This window comes from Bombus pyrosoma, linkage group LG6 (genome assembly GCF_014825855.1).
Source record: "Bombus pyrosoma isolate SC7728 linkage group LG6, ASM1482585v1, whole genome shotgun sequence".
In the NCBI taxonomy this organism is placed as follows: domain Eukaryota; kingdom Metazoa; phylum Arthropoda; class Insecta; order Hymenoptera; family Apidae; genus Bombus; species Bombus pyrosoma.
In genome coordinates, this window is record NC_057775.1 from 3,285,383 (window position 1) to 3,305,882 (window position 20,500).

General features: G+C 36.7%; 1 protein-coding gene and 1 long non-coding RNA gene across 3 annotated transcripts; one reads left to right on the top strand and one right to left on the bottom strand.

Annotated features, from left to right (window-relative positions):
- Positions 1–312: 312 nt before the first annotated feature.
- On the top strand, positions 313–19,623 carry LOC122568504 (dmX-like protein 2). Its single transcript, XM_043728290.1, has 41 exons — positions 313–559; positions 1,110–1,307; positions 1,400–1,553; positions 1,681–1,758; positions 2,179–2,391; positions 2,481–2,616; positions 2,707–2,904; positions 2,984–3,165; positions 3,294–3,506; positions 3,594–3,747; positions 3,858–4,222; positions 4,406–4,698; positions 4,787–4,996; positions 5,100–5,390; positions 5,478–5,624; positions 5,743–6,001; positions 6,068–6,309; positions 6,456–6,672; positions 6,778–7,140; positions 7,238–9,505; positions 9,657–9,971; positions 10,066–10,167; positions 10,252–10,422; positions 10,719–10,952; positions 11,045–11,185; positions 11,279–11,511; positions 11,586–11,767; positions 11,913–12,279; positions 12,546–12,782; positions 12,916–13,168; positions 13,292–13,496; positions 13,585–13,855; positions 13,947–14,120; positions 14,234–14,332; positions 15,800–15,886; positions 17,820–17,880; positions 18,039–18,247; positions 18,569–18,713; positions 18,802–19,019; positions 19,096–19,179; positions 19,259–19,623. The coding sequence occupies exons 1-41, from the start codon at positions 473–475 to the stop codon at positions 19,373–19,375; spliced, it is 10,173 nt and encodes a 3,390-aa protein (XP_043584225.1). The 5' UTR covers positions 313–472; the 3' UTR covers positions 19,376–19,623.
- Positions 14,339–18,031, bottom strand: LOC122568514. 2 transcript variants are annotated; one of them, XR_006317099.1, is made up of 4 exons: positions 17,902–18,031; positions 16,390–17,822; positions 15,776–16,015; positions 14,339–14,904 (listed from the first exon to the last, which is right to left on the bottom strand). It is a non-coding gene; the product is annotated as an uncharacterized LOC122568514 (long non-coding RNA). The 2 variants fall into 2 exon arrangements; XR_006317100.1 differs by lacking the exon at positions 14,339–14,904 and having other exon boundaries at positions 15,893–16,785; positions 16,885–17,822.
- Positions 19,624–20,500: the final 877 nt, after the last annotated feature.

Below are 20,500 nucleotides of genomic sequence, written 5' to 3' on the forward strand. Positions count from 1 at the left end.
TTGTATTAATGAATATAAAACCCAAATAAATATCCAAATAATCGTAAATAGCGTATTTCCTGTATATTGCTGCATATATTACAGCAAAATTTCTTCGAGTTCGATCAAATATGTTCAAATAAAGCTCACATAAAATTTGTGTGCGTATATTGCTACACATACACATATAAAGGATTAAACATTTTGAATTCTCATATTAATAGTTTGCAGTTTAAATGGTTTAGAATGTTTAGGTTTAGATGGCAGAAGCAGGTAATAGTATGTATGTACTATGTATATCGTATCGAGAAAATCCATTTAAAGATGGCTACTAGTCGAGGAAGGTGCTGTCGTGTGATGTCACTTTCTGATAGCGTTTCGACGTTGTAGCTTAGAAAAGATTGTCGATGATTGTTAGCCACAGTTAAGAAATTTACCGTATCCAACTGGAAACTCAATATAACAAAGGATGATATAATATTTGATAAAAAAAATGAATTGTCATCAAATATTAAGTGGAGCTTGCAATGCAGGTGATCGGTGCTACGCTGTAGGTTCTGTCGAAGGGATTTCTTTTACTGTAAGTGATTCACCTTGTTGATCAGCTCTTTCCACAATTGTTTGCGATTCTAGAATTATACCTATATATATCTATTATACCTATTATATATAATATATATATATATATATATATATACACACACACATACATATATATACATATATATGTATGTGTATATATGTATATATATATTAACATGCATACATATGCAATTACTATGTTGTACATTCAAGTCGTCCGAAATATTTCGTACTCGTTAAAAAATCCATCCATGAAACGTTTTCAAACTTCCAACTTTATATGATTAATTTGATATGTATTTTATATGCTGCTATTCGAATCAATTATTATTAACATATTGCATAGCTTTAGTTTTTAATTGGTAACGAGTATATAGTTATTGATTTTTACTATTTTTATATAAAATCAAGTGCGTTAGTATTTGTTTCATCCGTATTTGTAAAGATGATTTCACATTGTTGTTTGTTATAATCATCATTGTTATTTAATTTTTTGAAAGTTTTCTTGATAGCATATTAGTAGTACAAAACAAATTCATCTATTACAGGCATATGCGGCAGGTTGTAACATAGTAATTCTTGCCAGTAATTTCGAACGAGTTCAAATAATACCAGGAGCTGTACATAACTACATAAGAATCAGTTGCTTGGATTGCAGTACCGACACTGGAAAAATAGCTGCTGCCTATGAAAATCAAGTTTGCATTTTCGAGCCTACTCCACTTATTCACAGTACATGTTCTCACGTATGTACCTTTTCTATCTCAATATCTATCCTTGGTAACTATGCTTATATATTTTAATATGCTATGCAATAATTGTTTTCTATAACGTATAGCAATTAGAATACCGATGGGTTCAAACTGGTAGTCTGACAACTGAATCAAATATTAGTTCTCTATCATGGAATTTGGAAGGAACAAGATTATTAACTGGAGGAGAACTTTTACAATTGTGGCATCAAAATATAACCCCATTTCAGGAAGAACATAGTAAGCTTTTCTCATTATTCTTGTATAATTTATATTTAATGGTAATTGGCATCCCTTCTAATTTCATCTGCTTAAATGCACACGATGTTAGTCTTGTGTCTTGTGGCAATAATAAAATTGTGTATAGTGGTGAAGATAAATACATTACGAACTCAGGAAGGTGAAACTGGACGTGAACAAAATACTTCAAATGTTCTTCAAAACTGTGAGTTTTGTTACTATGAAAGAGTACACGTGAATGCGAAAAACGTTAATAATATTTGAAATTGACTTTAATAAGTTTATTTGGCAGAAATTATTACGTAACAAATGCTATTCAATACTAAATACATATTCTAAAAGTATTAGAACCAATAATTTTTTTCTTTTACACGCAGTAATTAGAAGACATTGACTTTTGTCACTCTAAACATAATGTGCTCTAAGCTATAGTTTGTTGCTCCTATGCTTTGATGCTTTAATATACATGTTGTTGATATAGGAAAAGCTCTATACATAATATTCTGTCTCCTGTGCAGGATGTTTTTTTTATTATGAGAACAATTCTGATGGAATTTAAAATAGAAGAATTTTTCTCATATGAGAATATAGTAGAGAATATATAAGAATGTTTAATTTTTTTCAGCTGGTACAGTTACTTTTTCGATTGGTGGAGACGCTGAAAGTCCAGCACCTGGTGATTCGAGTAGCGGAAATGAACCAGGAGCATGGAACTGCGTTTGGAAATGTCGCACAGCTACGCCAGTGCATCTCATGAGTTTCAGTCCAGATGGTACATTATTTGCGACAACAGGATTTAATGATAGATTAGTGAAGATATGGTTTGAGAATAAACAATGTAAGATTCTTACGCGTGTAATGAAAATTAATTCTGTAAACGACTAATTCAACAAAAGTTCTAACAAACCTATATTAAAAATTATTCAGTGTTTTCAACAAGAAATATGGATCATGCAAGTGTTACTCAATTTGTGGGTAGTGACAGCTATAGTTTTGTCTATGTTGCTCATCCTCGTGCAGTGACACATTTATCTTGGCGCAAGACTAGCAAATATATGCCAAAGTATGTAAAAGAATATCTTGCAACATATTGCTATTTGTATCGCTGCAGTAAAATTAATAGCATTCCTTTTCCTTTTTCCTTTTTTTCTAGGGGGTCTGTCTCCAACATGCTTGTTACATCTTGTAGGGACAATATTTGTCGGGTGTGGGCCGAAACTATACCACCCGATGTTGAAGGTTTAGCAAATATGAGTCAGTTTGAAGGTTCTGATAGACACGGTCATCATGGCAAGCATCGACATCACAACATGCACAAACATCGATTCATGCAGCGGCTTAAACACATGAAGTGCGTAAAATGCTCAAATTCCTTTCTCTGTGTATGCATTTACAGCTTATTCGCAAGATGGTACGCGTATTTTTTGTAGAACCTGTTTCCATATTCGTCGACACGCGAAACAACAACATCAGGCAGGTCATACCACAGCACCAACTTTACCAACTTTGCCTTCAACATATTCGGTTCACGATTTTCACAATAATTACCAGGGAACAGGTCATTATCCAGGAATGCATTTTCATTTAGCAGCCAGTATTAATGCTGAAACTGGTACGACTACATATAATCTTATTACATTATGTTATAGTACGGTGTATGTATATACATATATACATCACGTGTGAACACATCAACATGTTCTACTTTCTACATTTCCTGACATGTTTTGTCTATCACAGATATACCATTAGTACCAAGTTTAATCACAGGAGATCCTGAAAGAGAACCAAATTTTATTCTGCACTGGCTAAACAATAAAGAAATGCATTTTACAATGCAAGCAGAAAGTATTCTACAAGAGCTTACTCGTAAAGTAGTAGAAAAGGAAGAAGGAATGCATCAACAGGATGTAGATCATACAGATCATGATTCTGAAGAGGAAGGTTTGTCGAGTACGTTTTGTGTGTGTATATGTGTACTTGAATAATATGTGTATAATAATATTAACAAGTGATTCAACTAATTACATATAATCATAGAGAAGGGAGTAAGATTACAACCAATACAAAAGGCAGGAGGTACAGTTCGGTCAATGAGTCAAGAAGATCATAGTAGTGATGAACATCACACAACACACACAATTTCATCGCATCATAGCTTACCACACAGCGCACATTCTCACCAAAGTCTTAGGTATAATATTTCTAAATGGTAACAAGAGACATTTTGCCTATCATATTCGGCAAGTATCGTTTATTTGCAAGAGAATAGTATTTCAAATTTATTCTTCTCTCTTCCTGCAGTAATACTACATCCATTAATTCTATTGCAACGGATGTAACATCGTCAATAAATCATGCTCCGGATTCTTTGGATACCAAAATAGAAACGTTACTGCGTGATTGGCATCATAATCCAGATTTACTTTTTTCAATTCATCCGATAGATGGGAGCTTTTTAATTTGGCATATTGAATGGTTGGACGAATATCATCCAGGATCATTTCGACAAGCACAAATATCATTCTCTACACGAATACCTAATGCATTTCCTCTTGGCGATGCTTCCACAATGAGTCATAGTGTATCAATGTATTCGCATAATACTGGCGGTCCATTATTAAATATACGAGAAGTGGCAAAATCATCCACAAAACCATCGAATGAAGGTAAACGTTTTCTCTCTCTCTCTCTCTCTCTCTCTCTCTCTCTCTCTCTCTCTCTCTCTCTCTCTCTCTCTCTCTCTCTCTCTCTCTCACGTATTCTATATATTTTTACATTTGGCGTAAAATTCAGTAAAACTGACGATTAGTAAGAAACGGAAATGGCTAGATAAATTGTTATCGTTACAGCTACGGATATTGCAACACCATTACCGAGTTTGATCGAACAGGATGAAGAACAGTCGACATTAACATCGAAAACTGGCCAGGAACTGTTGAAAAATATTGAAAATTCGACAGATCCAAATCAAAATGCCTCGAAGGAAAGGGACGGACACTTAGAAAATGGAAAAACAAATCAAGAAACGGTCAATGATTTGTTGGCCCATCCAAGTCCGATTGTTTCTATGGTATCGAAGCATTCGAATGGAACTTTAAATTTATGGCAATTAACATTTGCTGATAAAACAAAATTCTCACAAGTATGAATCAATGAGCTATCAATTTCGTCCTTTTTTTTTTCTTCTTTTTTTTTTGTGCGTTAGTTTTATACGCGTTATTCTTTGGCAGGTATTAAGTATTGGACACGCGTCGAGAGCTTCAGGACATCGATTTCGAGTAAACGATATTACTTGTCATCCGGTATTGCCCTTATTAGTGACGACATCGCACCACAATTTACCAGAATCCGGATCTCAATGTCAGAATGCTGACTCAAACGAAAACGTTAGTAATAGATCAAACTCTAATAAAACAACCTCAAAAGATATCTCGCTTACTGTAAGTACAAGTAGAAATGATGGTGCGCTGTTTTGCTATTGAATTTCTATTTTTAGAATTTCGATTGGTAACGATCAAGTGATGATTCCGTTGATGTTTTCAGGGGTTCTGCAGCGAGTTAATACTTTGGCGTGTAGACACAGTCGGGCCTTTATCGAAGAGCGGTGGAGTTTCCGAACTAGCGCGTATTAATTCTCCTGAAATTTCAGCGTTCAGTAACGTAGCTTGGATTCCAACTTTATTACCAAGTACTACTTTGGGTAACTTATCAAATTCTCCAAGCGCATGTTTCGTCGCCAGCGATGGCGAATGTTTAAGGGTATATCAGGCTGTTATCGACGCTAGAACACTCCTAGCCGAAGTATCGATTAGCGAAAGGCGAAGTAGAATGATGGTCAGTATTTGTTGATATATTTCAGGGAAATATAATTTGCAAATGGTTGCCAGATTGATTCATCGGGTTTTTTTGCGTTTGTATCAGGATTCCATGGCAAGTCTCTCGACAGATATGTCATCGGACGATGGTATGAGGCATTCGATTCACGATAAGATAAAGATAGTATCTCAACAATCTACGGCTAGGCCAGGTTGCGTTATACAATTGGACGCTATTGCCGATGCTACGCACGTAAGCGCTGTAGAGAACTTGTAGAATGATATAAAGTCGATACTATCGATATTTTTCTATAATGTCAGTTAACTTAAATCCAATTAATTAATGGACATAATTTTTGTTATAAATTCAGGACTGGCAAAATACGCAATTCTTACATGTATTTCAAGAACAATTGATTACCGGCGACCGAAACGATGAAAAACAAACTGGCATAGATACATCGATGAATGATTTAGGCTTAATGGAGTCTACCTTAGACGCTATGGTAGATTTGCAGCAATCTGCAATATTTGAAGAACCGTTCTATATAGTTGTGTTAGAAAGAACGCAGCGAGGTACAACGGTACACATGTGGCGTTTGGTAATAGCCTCTCAACCTGAAACTACCGGTAATATTTCTTCAAGTTATTCTATTCTTTTTGTTTCTTTCTTCTATATGTGGTATTCACCTACAGGATTATCAGAATCGATGATGTATGTTCCGGATTCTCATTTGGTACAAGATGAAGATGAAGAAGGAACACCTGGACGTTATAACCATCCAGAAGGTAAAAGATCTCGCAGAGCGAGTCAATCTCGCCGTGATAGTCAAGGTGAATTGGATATGTTTTTCCAAAGACGCCCTCAGAACAGCCACGTTCTTATCACAACTACAAAAGTATGCACTCAGGAATTACCATTACCAGACGGAGTCGAGGTTCGTATAATGTTTATTTATTCTATATCCTCTTATGTTTTCGTGTTCTCTTTTGTTCGTAATAATTGAATTAATATCACGTTGTAAAGTTGAAAGTATTAACGAAGAATAGAAAGAAGTAATATCGTTATTATAATGGTACGTAGGTAATACATGCAGCACCAGCCGCCGGACATTTAAGCAGCTCTTCCATATATCCTGCTTGCTTCGCACCGTACATCGTTGTAACTGCATGTAGCGACAGTACAATACGTTTCTGGAAATGTAAAGTGACGAAAAATCAATCGAACAGCAAATTAGACTATGAATGGTGCGAATGGGAGATGATACGGAAAGATCAGGAATCGACTATAGACATTACAGGTAGGCAATTACATATCCAAAAAGCTAAAATCAGAGTGAAATAAAATTGAGGGAAATAAGATCATGCATTGTCAAAGAATGGTAGATAATTTATTCGTATTTTAGGGCAACCGTTAAATATAAGTGCTGCATATAGTGGGCGTATTGCATGTGCGTACAAATATGGAAAATCATTCACACGTCCTACTAAAAGCGACCCTGACTCTAGATACGTAAATCTATGCGTTGCTATATATGAATGCGAAAGTACTGGTGGAAGCGAATGGATTCTAGAAGATACGATACACTTGAAGAATATACACTTGCCGAGGATTCCGGTGGACCAACATTTAGACCTGAGCTATCTCTATGATAGCAAATTTTTGCAGAAGAAACACAGGCTTACTCAAGTTTTGCAAACGCTTAGTCACGAAGATGTGAGATCACCGAGAAATGGAGAAAACGGGGAGAGTACAAAATCGAATGCAGGTAAGACCATCACGATTAAGATTGTACTTTGAGCAGGCAGGTTTAACGCTAATTTTGACGACTAAAAATCTAACTATGTTATTCACGATTGTGATAGGCTTGTTGGCTGTTCCGTCGTTTAGCACGCTTCAGTCGTTGCGAAAGTCGATCATAGAAAATGGTAACACTTGTCCACTTACGCAGAAACATTTAGTTCAGTTAGATTGGGTGTCGAAAGAAGATGGTTCGCATATTTTGACCGTCGCTGTTGGATCGAAAATTATGCTGTTCACGCCTGTATGTTCGGATCTTGCACAAGCAAATATGAAAGCAATGAAAGAGTCACAGAGCAATAACCGACCAATATTGAGGAAAGCATCGTCGTTGGCACAGCCTCAATTCGTTGACGAAATTCGTTGGATGAAATTACGGAAAATCGAGTTAACTACAGCGGATGGTCTACCTCCGTTGCCGATGCAGATATCTTGGGTAAGGGACGGTATCCTAGTGGTTGGCATGGATTCGGAAATGCACGTTTACTCGCAATGGAAACCGAACCCAAAGAAAGACTGTTTTCATTCAAATTTACAACATCAAGAATCGGACGAGTTTCAAGCTAGCCGAAATTTGCGGGATGAAGACTTGCGAACATTGGCACACGAGACATCGCAGAGGCGATTGGCAAACGTATCTTCTATGCCCCATCTTTCTCGGGTCAGCAGTATCAATTTAACGATGCTCGATGCCAAAAAGAAACGAGGTATGCAAAACGAGAATTTAAATTTCGACTATATGCCTGACTATGGTTTGTTCGAAGCCTCGAGAATCGCTTGTCCCGTTTTACCTCAATATCATCCAAAACAACTAATGGAATTGCTAAATTCTGGTAAAATTCGATGGGTAAAGGCTATATTGGCACATCTTGTCCGATGCATAGGAAGTTCTTGTTCGTTGAGAGCTGACGACGAGAATTTAGTCAAACAACGTGGTGGTGGTGGATGGTCGCGTTCTAGAACAATGTCGGTTAGTTACGTAGGTACAACGTCGCCTCTAGAACCAAGAGGTTCAACCACGCAAATACCGGAAGAGCTTACATTAGATTATGCGGAGATAACATCGATATCTCCGTTGCCACTTTGGACTTTATTGATCGCAGACAAGGAAACGAACGTACCGCATCAACACAAAACCGAAGACAAACAGGATTACAACGAATTGTTCGACAGCAATGTGGAGGAGGATGAGTCGTTAGACGACATGCTGGAAGAGGATTACGATTGTTCGCGGCAGAAAGATAGACGTTCGTCGGTCCCGGAAAGACAAGGAATATCTCATTTTGGACCAAGACAAGGCAGATTACTGTCGCGACTACTGACACACACTCATTTGCCTGGCTTATCGAGCCTCGATCAGATGCATTTGCTCGCTTTAGCCGATACCGTTTCAACTTGCAATGCAGATTTTGCAGAAAGGTTTGCAATAGATGCCGCAAAGAATGCTATTGCGAAAGAAAATTTGACCGGTATCCCCGACGGAGAAACGGTTTCTACCGATTCGTTGGACGATTGTGGCCTCCGATTTTTATTGGCCATGAAGCATTACAATTACCTGATTCGTTGTCTTCCGTTGGCACAGAGAGCGCAGTTTCAAAAGCAAGGTATATCATCGAATAATCTTGTTTGGGCGTTTCATTCTGAATCCGAAGAAGAATTGCTAGGTTTGATACCTTCTTATGCGAAAGGGCAACCAAAATGGAGCATTTTAAAGGAACTGGGTATAGGTTGGTGGATTAGAAGCAACACTATATTGAGAAGGTGTATCGAGAAGATTGCGAAAGCAGCTTATCAACAGAAACAGGATCCTCTCGACGCTGCGCTTTATTATTTAGCTATGAAAAAGAAGAATCTCGTTTGGGGATTGTTTAGAAATAAGAGGGATGAAAGAATGACGACATTTTTCGCGAACAATTTTACGGAAGATCGTTGGAGAAAAGCTGCCTTGAAGAATGCGTTTGCTCTACTTGGTAAACAAAGATTCGAGCATGCTGCGGCGTTCTTCTTGTTAGCAAACTCTCTAAAAGATGCTATCGATGTATGTTTGAACAAATTGAACGATATACAGTTAGCGATGGTCATTGCCAGACTTTATGATGACGATACTACCTCCCTGAATTTGAGAAGATTGCTCTATGAAGAAATTTTAGGTTGTGATAAGGACGGGCAAAATCAAGACATGAACAAATCTCATCCAGATCCATTCTTACGCAGTATGGCTCTTTGGATTCTTAAGGATTATGCAGGGTCGCTCAATACTTTGCTGTTGACGAACGTTGGAACTTTGCACCCCCAATATAACGACGAATCTGATAAACCGGAAGGTACAACAGGTAATGAAACTACGTATTTTTGTCTTTCTTCTCATTCAGTTTGAATATCGGCAAAGAAGTGATTCCGTCGAGCTTAGAGCTAGCGATCAAAGAAATTTAGAAAGTTCGAGTACAATTAATAGGGTAAGCTATTGTTCCTTCTTTGTTTCAGCAAATCCAAATGTCTTTAATTTTTATGTTTATCTTCGAACACACCCATTGCTGATCAGACAGTACATTGCATCTACCGCTCAGGACAAGAAAAAAGGTCATTCGGTAGTTATATCTGGCTTTAGTTACGGTATGGAAACAAAATCGCAACCTGACAAACAGTTAACTTTGGAAGATAGCATTACACCTTTGGAGAGACAACTGTACTTCACAACAGCGCACGCGCATTTTAAAGCTGGATGCCCTGCTCTCGCTCTCGAGGTTCTTTCTAAATTACCTAATAAAGTGATGGAGACAAATTGCGAAGACTCGCCCAGTACGTAATTGCATAATCGACATGTTCACAATATTGTTGTTCTCCTGCAAATTCTCTTACTACTATTATCCATTCCTGTCGTGTGTTTTCTTAGGTCTCTTAAATAGCCCAAGCAAGTCAAGGACACAAGATCTTCAAATAGACACTGGGATTATTAGTTGGGATGACAATTTGAAGAAAACTGACAATATCGAAGGTGGAACTTCATTAATATATCTATAATTCGCCTGGATAATTATGGAAAATGGGAGTGTTCCTATCGTGTTCTTATTTGTGTTAGGCATTGTAGACTGGTCTCGACCTGTGACGCATCAAACCGAGGAAGAATTAGTGTTAAAGTGGGATGACGATGATGATGTTGCTGAACACGAGGACGCCGACAGCCCACCTTTAAGCATGAAGTTAGACAAAAAGGAGATCACCGATGGTTCGAAGGAAACGGAGAAAAGTGGTAAATTAATGTAATCCATCTAGTCCTTCCTTGGCCTAATTCTAATAAGTTGACACGTATAAGTCGTTTCCTTTTGTGTGCCCGCGCGCGCGTTTTCCGTGCGTGCGTGTGCGTGCGTACGCAATCTGAAACTAGTCGTCAGGATTACAACTATCATTATCAGAGGTCAAAAAGTATAGCGTCTTTTTACAAAGGACAGAATTTAGAGTCAAAGCCGTTAAATACAGATTCTAGTAATACAGAATCCGGGTGACATTATAATAGATAACTATACGTATGTACTATAACATTTTTAGAGAAAATCACAAAACCGTCAGGACAGTTAGACATTATGGCGCAACAATTAAAATTTGTGGCATGTTTAAAAATTTTAATGGAAGAATTGTCAACATTGGCAACGGGTTTCGAAGTAGACGGTGGTCAACTTCGATACCAGCTATACGTATGGCTCGAGCGAGAGGTAGATGCCCTCAGGCAGCTTTGTAATTACAGCGTTAGTTCGGACGGGGATGCAAACAACGTATCGGAATGTAAGCGGACAGACTGGTTATTTTGTTTTTAATTGAACGATGTTTAGCTTGTTTCTGCTTGTCTTGAACTGACAAAACGATTATGCTTTCAGACGAAGGTGGTATGGTGGATGACATGGTGCAACCATGTAGGCCTGGTGAACAGCCAACGTTGCATGAAATATTGATGGCCGAAAAATTGGATTTCGAGGCCAAGGTACAACGAGCTGCTAGAAGAAAAAGGTGGTTAAAAGGTATTCTGTTGGCCAGTGTCAGTCAGCGTTTAAATATAATACATGCATACATATAGTTGTTCGATAATATTTGCGATAAATGTATATTTACAGCGAACGAAACGTTATTACGGACATTATTATCCTACTGTTCTTTGCATGGAGCATCTGGCGGTGGTTTAGCATCTGTAAGAATGGAACTTGTCCTTTTATTACAAGAATTACAGCAAGAAAAAACGCAACAACAGTTACTTAGTCCTCTTCCGTTTCCAACCACGCTTCCTCTTTTAAGCGCTAGCGTAGCATGCAACAAAACTGTCGTGGCAGATCCGGTCAGGCACTTGCAAGTTCGTATAATATTATGATGGATTAAACGAAAATACGGAATTTCCTAAGCTTAACGTTACGCCTGTCTTTTTAGTCCCTAGCTCACGATATGTTGCAGACGTTGGTGGAATTACGTAATCCGCCAATGCCTACGAGAAATACGCATTATTGCGAGGTATTTATAATGAGGGATTTAGCGGTGGCGTTAAGTGCTTGTATTTATCAATCACTTTGCGATTCCGATACCTTTGTTACGAAACATCAACAACCGGACAGGTAAATACGATAAGTTATGAAAATCCTTAGTAAAATTTAAAAACGATGGCTTATCGTAAATCATTTTTTTGTCTCTCTTTGCGTTTTTTTCTTTGTTTTTTTCTTCCCCCTCCTCTTTTTTTTTTTTTTTTTTTTTTTTGTACAGTTTTCCAGCATTTGCAGAGATAGAAACGTTCTCCGGCGGGCACTTGGTAGCATCAAATCGCCATCATCGAAGGTATTCGACGGACGATGGTGTGTGCATTACTACTTCACCATCTAAATGGCCCGGTGTGACTAACTTGCGTGCATTATTGGCCCGGGAGAAGGACGAAGATACACCGAAATTGAATATTCTCCTTTGCGAAGCATTTGTAGCAACTTACATGAGTTTGTTCGTTTATGCGCTGTGGAGTTGCGACAGTCATATTCTTTATAGGCTCGTAGGTCAACACTTTGGTAACAACACCTGGTCCTGTTTGTTTGGAGGTGGTGTCAAGAAATTGCTACGTGTCGCAAGTACAAGCGGCCAGGTATAACTTTGTTTTTACTTTGCCTTATCTTTGCCTTATTTCGTTGTATACTTTTCTGACGTACCAAGTACTCGTAAAATTCTTGTTATATCTTTGCTACATATCAAGCAAAGAAATGAACCACATGTCTTTATATATAGCTTTCTACGATTCAGTGTAGGCTTCAAATTTTCTAAAAAGAAAAGGAGAGAAAAGAGTAGAGATGTAAACAACTGGGACGCGTAAATTATATGGTTTTAAGTGATACGGATCTAATCTCTGTTCAGGCGAGTGGAGCAGGAAGAACGGTAGAAAGAGGTGATAGTGGTTCGAACGAAGCTCAAAGTACCGCAGGAACCGTATGGAATACCATGACCTCATTGACTAAACAACGTGTAAAATTGAACATGAAATTGTTGGGTCAATTTACAGGTCAGCAACCAAATATGAAAGAAGACAAACCTACATATAGAGAACAATTTGTTTCACCTCAAATGAGCATGATATCGTACTTTTTAATGAAGGTTAGTCGAATTAATCGACTGCGGTTATCGCAATGCGCACCAGTATCTAGTTGCGCTCTACGTATATGATTTTGCTAATTTTATATAATCAGATAATTGTAAGAATAAAAGTTGTTTCCTGTATTTGATACAGCCACAGATAGATAGCGAGTATGCGGATGAAATCGACTATGATTCATCCGATTCGGCAGTGTCGGATTTAAACTCGTCCGAGGACGAGGAAGATATATTCGATACAAATTCAAAACCAAAGAGCAAACCAAAGGACAATACGGAACATACGAATCCAAATTCGTACAGTTGGTGTGTTATGCGATTAGCCATAGTCAAGATATTGCAACAGCAACTCCAGGAGTTTTTGAATGTTGCTGGCATAGAGATGCAAGGTATTTTGTTTTGTTATTTGATAGAGAATATCGAGAATATTGACAATCTAATCTTACTCTGTTATTCTGAAACTAAAGAATAATATAATTTTTTGCCTTATTCGCATATATATATATATACAGAATTACCTGTGAATAGTCCTCTGATTCATGGAACGTTAGCTGTTGTGGCACAATGGCAAGAAACATTGCGCGATGAGTTAGACAATAGAGGACCACCACCGATTAATTACATTCCTGGTTGTGCACCAGATCCGGCACCTACACCGGGAAAGCCAGCGATTCATAAATATCGATCTTTACTTGAAAAAAACAATACTCCTTTCAAGTAAGATTGCAAATTCAATACCGAAAGCAATAGTTGGAATTCTCTGTAATGTAACAATTTATGGATGTTTGATTTTTGATATTTTTAGTACGCGTTTGGCATCAGCGGCTCCCGCTAATCGATTGTGGTCCTATTTAGTTCGACAAGAGTTGGTACAAGACATATTTATCCGAGCCGTATTCGGCAAACGTAGATCTCTGTCGTCGATTTTGGAGAGCAATCAAACTACGATCGATAATTTGAATCGTGGGTCAACCGCAGATGACAAAGGTAGCGATAGCGGTACTACGAGTTTGCCCGAACCAGTCCGAATTATTCACAAGGAACAAGATAGCATTAGTGCCTTTTGCCTCAATCAGGTTCGATTGGTCTATTTTTAAAAGTTACATTTAAAAGTGACGTGATTTTTTGGAAGACAATAGTTGCTGATACACAGCGTTAACGATCCAGGTGAATCCAGGTTTAATGGCCTTGGCAACTCCCCGAGAAGTACAAGAAATGAATATATCGTTATTACTCGAACTCCCATCCTGGTTAGAAGACGAATGTGAATTTGACATCATAAATTTAAACAAACAGCCAGAACCGGAGCCAGTGCAACCAACTAGTTTCTTAGTTATTCAAGTAAATAGTTTATAGTAATATCTTTTCTCATCGATAATGTTGGCTCTCATTTTGGATGTATCGCATACATGTACGCATATACGTATACACCTTTCGACCTTTTTCGTTCGCAGACAGCAGCAGATAGACCGTTACTCGCTCAAAGTCCGCAGACAAATAATACTCAACCTCAGTCGGGTATCGCGAGTCAAAGCGGAAGAGGAGCTAGCGTGGTAAGTTTCCCCCACCTTTCACAATTATGACAGACAGATAATTCGTATATTTATATATCCAGCATTGTACAGTCGTATGTTTGTCTTATAAAACGTTTACACCTTTACGTGTGTTGTATTCCTACTCTGGACTTAACCCAGATGTTTCTGATCTACTATCCGATGTTTCTGTTTTCCATGTGTACATATTCATATGTTTCGTCGAAGTAAAAGGAAGAAAGGAAGAGAAAGGAAGTAACAAGTCTGCATTTTTGTAACGTTTTATCACTTCAGGAATGTTTGGGTTAATGAAAAATTGAGCGATAAATGGCATTACAAAACAAATTGAGAAAATCGAACTTCATTGGTTAATTTCGTTGGTTTCATTTTCTATAAATATCTTTATTTCGTTTTTGTTTCCGTTTCCATTTTTGTTTTTGTTTTTACTTAGGATTTCTATCCGAGAGCACTTTGTCGATTAATAAATGAAAAATTTGAATTTCCAGCCAAATGTACAATTTTATACGCAATTTTTCTTCTCTTTTCGAAAAATTGAAATTGCCAATGAACTGCATATTTTCAACGTTTAAAACCTGAAAATAAGAAAATGTATTTCCGGATTCAAATAGAAAATCAGCCTGATAAATTTTCCTTAATGTTTGTTTTCTCTTTGTGTTGAAAAATTCGTAAAGTAAAATTCGTATTTAACGAGTAAAAATCGTATCTATGAATGTGTTTGACACGCACTACTTACGAACGTATATATGTATGTATTTACCGTTCGAACGTTTGGATCTAATCGTTTGCTCATGAGATCTTGTGTATGTCGATACTAGTAACGACATTGTACACTATCGTATAAATACGATTGCGTTCATAAGTTTACATAAGTAAGCAGCGAATTCTAACGCTTAGTGTCATTAATGTTCATAATACTATTAAATTAATTTGATCAGAAATTTTGGACGAGCGAGATTCGTGATCCAAATAAGTTCAAGCTATAACCGTAGGTATAAAAAATATAATAGGCCCCTGTTCTTTAAAAGGTTGAAAGGAACTGATCGTTGCATGATATGTAAACAAAGTTGCACTATAAATCACCTTTCTTGAAAAACACGTGGTTGGAGCACGGCTATCTCGAGATTTACTTCTTGCGATATATCACAGGCAATAAGCACAAATATCAAAGTTGTTTGAGAATTAAGGGCGTTTAAGAATGAGCGAGAATGAACAGAGGCGAGAGTAGATACGATGATATAGCCGGGAATGAATGGAAATCGGGCAGAGGAAAGTAATAACAATTCGTAAGAGGGAAGTGTCGATAGCCGTAAATGTGTTGATGTCGAGTATGTAGCCGGCGCATTGGGTCGCGTCTAAGTAGCACATTTGGTGACAGAAACAATGTTCCTTGTTCAATGCTTGCCTAACGTCTAACTTGGTTTACGTCTGACTGACGTCACTGACCTGGTGGCTCGTTCGTTCGCTCAGATGAAGGGGATGCCCGCTTTCCCTGGCTCCCACGACCTGCGTTTCTGTCAATTTGTTGCCGATAGGAGCAAACACTTGTTGCAACCGGTGAGATTAACTTCTAACAGATCCTAGCCTGTATGATATCCTATTATTATCCCTAGCGCCAACTTTATATTCTAATTCCTTTACTCTCGTTTTCCTTTTTGCTCTAGTTTTCTGTTTCTTCGTAATATCCTAAGCGTTATAAAAATTCGTACAATATTATTACTTGGATCTACCATCGTTTTTACGAATCGTTATGTTTCATAAACAATAGCTATTCGCGTAGAATCAATGTAAAAGCTCTAACTATATATAAAGTATTTAGCATTTACGTCGTAATAAAACTAAACATAATTTTTCTACCGATCTTACAAAACAATAATTTTCTTGAAAAATTTGTATATGTATATACATATCGAACTTGTAACTATGATTTCTTTTTCGAATCGATAAATTTCAAGACAATTTACTTAATATTATACGTATGCATATCGATACGTTTAAGTGGAAATCTGCTATTTTAGTATTGTTATAGTTATTATCGCGACTGTTAAATTTTTACCTACGTTGTTATCATTTTCATCACCATTATTGTCATTATTAGCATCATCTTTATAATCGTCACTTCCATCACTATCACTACCAGTACCGTTATCAACACCATTGCCACTGCTACCCTGTCATCGTCATTATCATCATCATCGTCATCATCACCACCATCATCATCACCGCCATCACCATCATCATCATCATCATCATCATCATCATCATTTTACAGTACAGTAGATTATTTTACAGTGAATGAAATAGTTCAATAGTTTCATAATAGTTATACATGACCTCGGTTTTTCAATCTATCGAAGACGCTTCGCGAATTTTTAAGAAAGTGAATGTCCTTCTCCCAAGGCAATCTCAATACTAACGTACTTTTCATATGTTACCAAAACAATATTGCGAATTAACTGTAAATGAGCAAAGCCGATCGATGAAACTTTCCGATTCACAAATTTTTCTTTCGTAACACTGCATGCCTAATGAATATTTATTTCGTATATAAAAACCTGAGCGAAAAATTTGTGCCCTTTGGTTGCCATTGTATTGAATGTCGTCTGTAGTATTTAATAAGTTATTGTGCTTTCCTTCAGATTCTTTACACATTTTGAACAAGAGATCAAGCATTTTCATCCGAATCCTAGACCATGGGTCCGCTAGCTTTCACTTTTATAATTTGCGTCCTTCGCCGTCCTTTAGAGCTCTTCAAAGAGTTCTTGCTAATTATTCGGATATGCTCATCTTTACGCGTTTAACGGAGAAACATATATTAATCAAATAATCCAGAGAACGTTTGAAACCTAGTGGATCCAATAGATACGACCCTCGTTGGATTGAACTAAACGAACGCTTTTTAAACAAATACATCGCCCGAATCGAATGAAATAAGAAACGAGCAGAAGAAACGAAAGTATATATATATATATATATTAACACGTAATATGTGTTACTTGATACGCTTCTTTCGATGAGCCTTCGATGTATATATGTATATACATATACGAAACTGTCCAAAAAGCGATCGTTTCATTTTGGGTTTTAACTTCTTTCGAATTGGCAAGTAAAAAGGAACAATATTAAAGAACTTGATAGCATACGGTTATAAAACGTATAACCAGGCTGATTGTATATATATATATTATATATATATATATATAACTAAAAAATATAAAAAATATATATATATATAACATATTTAATAAATTTTATAGTATGTCATCTATACATATTAGTATTGAACGCCCATTTACCGTTTTCTATATTATCTTCTTTTGTCATATTCTGATACATGTGCGCCAAAGTTTATAGACGTTAGGTTAGATTTTCCACTTCTTTTTCTTTTATTTCCTAAAAAATATTTGTACATGTGCGTACTGTTTGTGAATCATTGTTTTATCTCTAATTATAAGATCACTATTTACATAACAATGTTTTGTTCATACAGATCCTGAAGCATAAAATCGATGGCATAAGAAGGATTTCCTCGCATCCGCTTTTACCATTATGTAAGCATACTATGTATTTACTTTCGAGTAATTGCGAACGAAATGTGTTACTTGATATGTCAACGACGACTTTGAACGAAACTCTAATCGATGAAATATTTTGCCGGTGCTGTTGGGCCTGTTCATCGACCGACATTTATCGATATTCGAATACACAGACTTGACTGGCTCTCAAGATGGTTCAGTATCCCTTTGGGAATGGGGGCATCAAACGGCTGTAGCGACTCCTCGACCACCGGGCACTTTTGCCAAAGTGACTCGTGTACGCTTCTCACAACACGGGAATAAGTTCGGCGTTGCGGATTCTGATGGACATCTAAGTTTGTTTCAAGTAGCCTGCAGAGAAGGAACTGCACGACCATTTTTTGTAAGACTCTCTCTCTCTCTCTCTCTCTCTCTCTCTCTCTATCTATCTATCTATCTATCTATCTATCTATCTATCTATCTCCATATCTATCTATCATTCTATCTATCTATCTATCTATCTATCTATCTATCTATCTATCTATCTATCTATCTATCTATCCATCTATCTATCTATCTATCTATCTATCCATCTATCCATCTATCTATCTATCTATCTATCTATCTATCGATCTATCTAAATATGTATCTTGCGCACAATCAAATGCGACCATATAACTATAGGAATAAATTTCAAGTAATTAAGAATAATTCGTTCTGGCAGAATTATCAGTGCCATAGCAAGGTGACGGCCGATTTTGTCTTCCTTGGTGCGTGCAGCTTAATAGCAACTGCTGGTCATGGTTCTGAAGGACGTAATGTTGCGCTTTGGGATACTTTACTTCCACAAAATAAATCTCTCATTCAAGGTGCGTCTCACCCTTGTCTTCTTTGCATGAGTATGTGAATCGCGTAATGATCACAGAAAAACTGTTTATCTCTTTACGTTTCTATTAGGTTTCACGTGTCACGAACAAGGAGCTAGCTCGTTAATACTTGCACCCCAACATCAGCTATTAATCAGTGGTGGGAAGAAAGGTGATATTAACATATTTGACGTTCGACAACGGCAACAACGGCATCGCTTTCAGGCTCATGAGTCGGCTATAAAATGCTTAGCCCTTGATCCGCATGAAGAATTTTTCGTGAGTGGAGCAGGAGATGGTGATATTAAGGTGATAACATTTGCAGTATGCGAAAATAGAAATACCAATATATATATATATTATAATTTGTATTGTTTTCTATCAGATATGGGGTTTAACCGTCCATTCTTTGCTTTACTCTTTTCCTGGAGAGCATCCACGATCTAGTTTCTTTAAAAACATCGGACAAGTATGTTCATCAATATTGTTTACGTTAATTGCTTACGTTTTGACGAATAAATTATAATATCGACAATATTTCCTTTCAGGGCGTAACACAATTACACGTCGATTCTGCCGGCCGTTTATTCTCATGTGGCGCAGATGGATCTATGAAAGTTCGTCAGCTACCAGAACGCGATTGCGTCGTACATACTTTATACTAAAGTAGTCCGAAAACGTAGTGATGTTCTACTGGCAAAATATTTTAACAATAAGCCATAAATCGGTTACAAACTAGTGAACTAAACGTATGTAATTATCGAATATGTGGAAACGTATCTTGTTAACTTCTTATTTCAATCCCTCTTGCAATTAGTCGTTTAAAGAAGGACTGAGCGCCTTGAAATAGTAAACTTTGGATAAAAAAAAAAAAAAAAAAAAAAAGAGGGAGAGAAAATAGAAACTATAATTATCAAACTATTATAAACATGGATATATTCGAAGCTTCAAAAGGATAAAGTAGTCGTTGAGAGCATTTTCGTTGATATTCCAATTTATTTACTACTAAAATCTCGCTATATCCTCTGTCGCTTGCTTATTGGAGATAGAATGAAGTATTTTTGTTTGCAATACATTATTTCATTACTCACGAACTCCAACAAACACGTTTGCGCATATCCAAATGATGTTTCACTTTGTTTTCCCCATTTTCCAGCCATTTGAATATCGTACTAATTATCGTTTCTGTATAGAACATACTATATTTCTATACCATCATATAAAAGCGCATAAAATATTAGAAAAATCAACTAAAAGTGAACCTAATTAAATTGTTCATAACAAGTATCAAACGTACATGTATTATGTTGTTTCTATGTTCGCAACTTCGTATTGTGTGATTAATGTTCTGTGAGTTCTGTCATAACACGCAATCGTTTCCGCATTTTCCTACTATGCGGCGAAATACATTTTTAAAAGTTTCTCTCGTGTAAAAAAAGTATTTAACAAAAATATTAAATTGCGTATTATCCTATAAGTATGTAAATTGACATAATGAAGATATATGCGAAATAGAACAGTTAATATTCATCGTATGATTTGTATATACGATATAAAGTATTCAAGAAAGAAGAGAATTGAAAAATTTAACGGGACTAAGTAAGGAACGAAAGAAAAAGAAAAAGTGAAAGAAGAATGTTAAAAACCTATTTATAACTATCCTATGCGTATGTATTATAAGTTACGCGTTGTCGAAACGAAAGTATTTGTGAAATATAATTTCATCAAAAACATATGTATTTCCTTCTGATGTTCCTGGCTCTTCAACGTATTTGATTTCACTCATGAAG